The 6526-nt window shown below is 31.7% G+C and overlaps 1 protein-coding gene across 1 annotated transcript; it reads left to right on the plus strand.

Annotated features, from left to right (window-relative positions):
* The first annotated feature begins 1149 nt into the window (after positions 1–1149).
* Positions 1150–6127, plus strand: LOC135928822 (putative uncharacterized protein DDB_G0282133). Its single transcript, XM_065465286.1, has 6 exons — positions 1150–1776; positions 1834–1902; positions 1956–2651; positions 3362–4724; positions 5361–5536; positions 6017–6127. The coding sequence occupies exons 1-6, from the start codon at positions 1150–1152 to the stop codon at positions 6125–6127; spliced, it is 3042 nt and encodes a 1013-aa protein (XP_065321358.1).
* The last annotated feature ends 399 nt before the right edge of the window (positions 6128–6526 follow it).

A 6526-nucleotide genomic window follows, 5' to 3' on the forward strand; every position in this document is an offset into this window, starting at 1 on the left:
AATTAAGCAAATCGCGTTTTATTATAAACAAGACCTAAGGAACCAGAACCCGGAACCGCGTTAACTAAAATCAGTACTCCTTTCATTTTTTTATAGAAATAAGAACGACATCTTTTTTTAAAAAAATATTCGGTCATATGGGGATTCAACCCTAAATCTGAATTGTTATAAGTATCGGTTCAAAATATGAAATGTATAGGCCGATAACATCAATGTATCATTATTTTCATCAAAAAAGTTTTTTTCGGTGCAATCTCCAATTTTAATGAATATTTCAAGGTATAAAACGCTTAGATTTTATACATTTAGTTTAGTTATATAGTTTAAACTAGAGAGCTTGCAAGAGACATTTTTCGACTCAACCGACCCTACGGGTAAGAGGAGAATCATTTTCCTTACACGACTCGGACATGAAATGATTATAATAAAAAATTATAACCTAAATTCGCTCTTATTGAGGTTTTATCTTTAGAAAACATTGGCAAAAATTTCCTGGGAGGTGAACATTAATATATTTAGCATGGATGTTACTCATCTCTAATTTCTTTCCACATAAACAATAAGTATATATATATATATATATTTATAATATAATTTTTCTAAGAAGGGAAGGGATTAGTTGGCATGGATGATGCAAGCAAAACTAAAAACCTGTATTAAAGAGAAATTAGAAATTATAATCTCTCACATCTTTTCTTCGATACTAAGAAGGAAAACAAAAAATTTGTTGAACAGAGGGCAAGAGTGATTTGCATTGGGCCTAATTTTTTCGACCCGACCTTTAACTAATTTTTTTATATATTTATCTCGAAAAGCCCTGCCCGAATAAATTTTCACAAAATTGAACTTCAAAAAATTTAAGCCTAGCCCGGCCTTTGAAAAAAGTGTTAGGCCCCACCTGAATCTCTCCTTAAAAAATAAGATTTGCAGATCTTTAATGAGCAATATATCCTTATTACCCTGCATTCATAGTTAACGCGATTGCGTGGCGAATTATACAAAAACGCGGTATTTTTATATACTCTGCCCCGATTTTGCGTTAACTGTGAATGCAGGGTTATGCTAATATACACTTTTCGCATCATTTTTATAAAAATTAAATCGCAATAAAATTATTTTTCCTAATTTTTTTTACGTTATAAGATTTTTATGGATATCCTTGAAGAAATCCTGAACGACACAATTCTCCATCAAAATTCTCAACAGTTAGGAACGATCATAGATTTTTCCACCCAAACGAGGAACAAATCCATAATTACGCCTATATCAATTCCAACAGAAAAAATTGTCCGCTCAAAGCAAAGGGATGGCTCATCATCTTCTGATGGTGGTTACTCTTCTTCCGCCACACTTTATAGTCCTGTCAAAAAAATGCATCCATCTAACGCGGAAGAATACATCGAAAAAAATGGCCGCTCTCGTTCTGCTAGTTATAAATTCGATATAGATAACGGAAATTATCTTGCACAGAAAAATGGGTATAATAAGCTTGATCGTAACGAAAACCGAATCAACGAATCGGGGAATTATGAAAGCGATATATTAACTAACGGAAGTACGGATTTATCGTTCAATGCAGAATTTGAAAGTGGGAAGGAAATGGTGAGAGACTTTACGGGCAGCTTGGAATATTTGAACAACATCGATTTCGAGGAAAGAAATTATGCTGCCGTAAGTACTAGTATTACTAAGTCCGATCTGAATAATTTATTGATATCGTCAAATCTATTTAATTTTGATGATATAATTTCCAAGAGCAATAGTGCAAGGGATCATGTAACTTTTATATTATTTTTCCAAAATAATAATAATTTAATTTTTCTTGAAATTTAGGATAGCAGACGATACGATAATTCGCAAAATAATGTACCTGAACAAAAGCCCGAAGTATTTCCTTTGGAGGTTTGTTTAATTTCTGCAAGTTGCACATTTTTTTATATTTTTATTAAAAATAGATTCCAGTCAATCAATCACATGCCGTAAATCAAATTATCACTACACTCAACCAGCACGACGAGGATAATGAAAATATGAAAGTCTTAAACCATGCATTCGATTTATCCCAACAAGAAAAAATTGTCAAAAGTGAAAATGAGTTACTAGATCATTATTCGCCTCAAACCCTGACTACCTCTATATATGACGAAGCGGCCATCAGTGAAAAAATGATAAGCATGACCCATAAATTGCAAAATGACTCCCTCATTATCAATGCACTTACCACGGATGAGATATCCAACAACGATTATCCTCAGTCGAATGGACCTTTCTCCCCACGTATAAATCAGGGTAAAAGTATTGAAGCTTCGAAAAATACATATGACGATCTTAAAAAGCTACAAGATCAACCATTAAGGTCTTCAACCCCAGTCTACTCATCCCCGTATAATATGATGATTTCGGATTTAATGCATCCCGATCAATTTATCCTAGCATCAAGTTCATCTTTTTCGAAAATAATAGATTTTCCAAAATCAATTACTTCAAGTTCATCCAGCAATGAGAGTTCATTCTCTAACTTATTCTCCATGCCCCAATCTTTGAGATGCGACGAAATGTGTACTATGATGACAAATAACATCGAAAATAATTCAGAGCGAGAAAATGGAACCAATATTAAATTAATCAAATCGGAGAATCCATTATTATCTGTAAATATTTAATAATTTTTGTTTTGTTTTGTTTTGTTTTTAAATGATTTATTTTTGAATATTCAATTTTTTGGTCCAGGTTTACTGTGATGAGAGTCCTCCCATAATAGATATGTAGCGTTATTTTAACACTTTAAATATATTGGCGGCCATGTTTATAGATATATTAAATATCCATGAAAATAAATTGAAAACTCATTAAATCATTTTTAATATATTGGCCACTAAAATGTCTCTTCAAATTTATTGGCGGCCATATTTATTTGAGTTGAATCTCAATTTTTTTACCACTTTAAAAATTTTAGCGGCCTTCTTTGTAAATATACAAAATACTCATTATAAAATGGGTACCTTAAAATGAATACTATGATATAAAAATTAGTACCATGGTTTGATAATTTTGATGATTCAAATATAAATTAATTCCTCCTTCACCATTTTTTTACAATTTAAAAAAATAATAAATAATTCTCAAATGTTAAAATGTATACAATATTTACTTCATAACATTATTCAGTCTTTGCTCTTAGGAATTGACATTATCCTATCCCCAAGACTGATTATATTTTTTAAACTTCTTCTGAAAGCCACGATGTATAAGTAATATCATCTTTGGATATAAAAAAGGGTCAAATAAAAATTTCCGATATGATTGGAAATTACTTATATATAATTTGCCCATTTTGATGATTTTTTCATGACACATTCAGGAAGCGACCTTAAATTGCAGGGTGGATTCCTTTGACAACATCCAGCATTATCTACAAAACATGCAAACCCAGCAATCTATTATTAACCACGCTCTCGAGGTCTTAAACCCTAACGAAGGTCCCAATTGGAATTATTCAAATATTGATCCCAATATTAACATCAAAGCCTCACCACCCGTGGATAATAACGGTTCAAGGGATAATCAAAACGAAAGTAACCATGTTATCCCTCATAATAACTTCAGTCATTTCATAGATTCCAATGATAACCCGAATCATCTTAACGCAAATCTCAGCGTCCTACAACAATACGAAAACATGGAGAATAGCATAGCAGCGGGTGTAAACAACGTTAATAACAACGCAATGCACGCATTGAATGGTCCTTATTGGCCACACCTAGGCCGCCAGGTTATGTTGCGCGGCCATCATCCCCATAACGCCGTGCCTATTCCATTGCTTAATGATCTGTTGATGGCTGGGACTAATCCGCTCACTCAAAATATACATAACATGCGCATGAATCACCCCAATTTTAATATCGAAAACGTGAATAACATGTGTTACAATAACACCGCCCCATTTCCCACCATGTCATCTCCTATCTCCTTCGCCAATAAAATGCGGCAAAAGTTTAGGCGGTCGCCCTCTCCTCCCATTTTAAATTCTCGTTCTCTTTCTCAGGTCCTTAACGTTTCTCACAGAAATTCTGCCGATATTTGTAACAATAACGAGAACAAGATAATCAGATCTTTATTAAGGCAAGACATATCAAGTGGTTATACCTATCCCTCTCTTCTCCAAACGAACGATCAAAGCGACGCGTCTTACGTCATGAACCAATTTTATTCTTCTTACAACTTAGCGAATGCTAGCAAGGTGAATAATACCCGTAACAAAAGTCCTGGTAAACCTCTAACCGAGAATCATCATACAGATGTACATAACGCTAATTCCCTAGTGCATCATCATCGATCTTATAATCTCAATCAATCATCTGATGCCAATAATAATGACAACCTAGAGCAATATTTGGGTAAAAAATCCGATTATGAAAGGAAAAGTTCTAACTTTTCTTCTTCAAACTCCTCCCTCTGCCACGGCACTAATTCACCAGTCCTTAATAAATCGTTCATTGCCTATGGCGGGAGTATAACGGCGAGGTCCAGGGACCAGAGGAGGGCTGAAGCTTTGAAGATTCCTTTCAGCATAGACGAAATAATATATTCGCCCATCGACGAGTTCACGGATATGCTTAGGAAACATAACCTGACGGACCCTCAGATAAGCTTGATTAGGGATATCAGGAGACGCGGCAAGAATAAGGTGGCGGCTCAGAACTGCCGGAAACGCAAGATTGATGGTTCGTTAATCTTAATATTTCTTATCTCATAGCTGATAACTTTAAAAAATAAAATAGTTAAGGTAAGGTGACTTAAATAAGATAAATTACAGATGGAAAATTTACTATACAAGGGAGTAATAATGATATAATATATAGTACATAGAATGCGATTTGTTTTTCTCGTTTATCTTGAATAATAAGGGTATGGAGTGGATATTATATTAACGTCTCATTTATATTAAACACGGTGTGAAGGTATTTAACGCTATCGAAATCACAGCTGATTCTTCGCAGCGAAAATAATTTTTAGAATATATGTGGCCACATGTTTTTTAAATTTATCATAGCATTTTCACCGTTACATCTATTTATTGGTTTAATTTATAAAATTTATGGAAATATAGTTGTTAGGTCTCCTATTTTTCATCTTTGCAATATATACTTATTTCAGTGGTAAACATGAAACCAATCAGTCAAAAACCGGGGGAACAGAGTTGACCCGAATAATTTTTTATAAAATATTAAGGGTCTTACAAACCACTAGTTTATAGCAGATTACCTTGATAAAGTATTATTTTTAAACTTTTGACGCTTTATCATTCCTATTAAAACTTAGTCAAAATATGTTTTATACTAACATAATAAATAACACAGGAATAATGAATTTGGAAAAAGGTGTGGGTCATCTTGTAAATTCTAAAGCTAGCATGATGCATGAAAGGGTTGAGGTGGAGAAAGATATTCAACACTATAAAGAGAAGTACAACGAATTGTATTCACAAATATTATCTTCGCTTAGAGACGACAACGGGCAACCTTATTCGGAAAATGTAAGCCATTTGGATCTTTTTTTTTTGAAAATGCCAATTTAAAAAATTTTTTGTTTTATCCTTGAATTCTATTTTTTTTTATGTCTATCAATTAAGATTCGGCCAATTGACTAATAGTTGACTAGTCAAATTCAATTGAATTTTTTTAAAAAACAATATTAACGATTGTTAACTATGAATGATCATATTTATATTATCATAATGAGGAGATCCAATCAATAATGATCAAATCATTCCTTTTTATTTTAATTAAAATTTTTTAAAACCTAGTGGATAGAGGGAGCCTAGTGGGCATAACGTTTAGTAGCTAAATAATATATACGAAAACAAGCCAATTTTTGAGGATGTTCCCCATTGGATACCCCCTATGCCTTAAATAGAAAAGATTATCATTATAACCTTTTCGCTACATTAGTTGTGCCACTGGTTTAGATTGTATTTATTCTTATATATATTACATTTACATACTAATTTATTTAGGATTACATGCTTCAATTTTCAATGGACGGTAATTTATTTTTGATTCCCAGAAATAACGTTCAGACAATGACCCAAAATTTAACAAATCATCACAATGCCAACACACCTTAAAATCTTACAAATAAAGCACACAAAAATATAATTTTAATTTAATATATTAGATAATTTTTTTATTTTTAAAATACCATAAATAGCAAAACTTACAAATTAAATAATATAGATAAATTATGATAATATATTATATTGTGATCTAATTTTTACTTGGGAGAAAGAATATATTTTTTTATCAAAAGTTATTTCTCTCAAAAATAATAGTGATTTATAAAATTAGCTCCATTAACTCTTTTTTAGTCATATTTTATTTAAATAAGCAATTATAAAAAAACATGTTTTAATAAAATATTTAGCTAGGCTAGTTAATTATATATATATTTTTTTTAGATATAGAAAAAATTATATTATTTTTAGATTTATATTTAATAAACATTTTACCACAATTTATACATTATT

This window comes from Gordionus sp. m RMFG-2023, chromosome 4, assembly GCF_954871325.1.
Source record: "Gordionus sp. m RMFG-2023 chromosome 4, tfGorSpeb1-WG-v2, whole genome shotgun sequence".
NCBI classification, from domain to species: Eukaryota; Metazoa; Nematomorpha; class Gordioida; order Chordodea; family Parachordodidae; genus Gordionus; species Gordionus sp. m RMFG-2023.

Coding starts and splice junctions, on each gene's coding strand:
- LOC135928822 (XM_065465286.1), top strand. CDS start 1,150: ATGGATATCCTTGAAGAAATCCTGAACGACACAATTCTCCATCAAAAT. Junction 1,903..1,955: donor CCGAAGTATTTCCTTTGGAG/GTTTGTTTAATT, acceptor TATTAAAAATAG/ATTCCAGTCAATCAATCACA. Junction 4,725..5,360: donor CCGGAAACGCAAGATTGATG/GTTCGTTAATCT, acceptor TAAATAACACAG/GAATAATGAATTTGGAAAAA.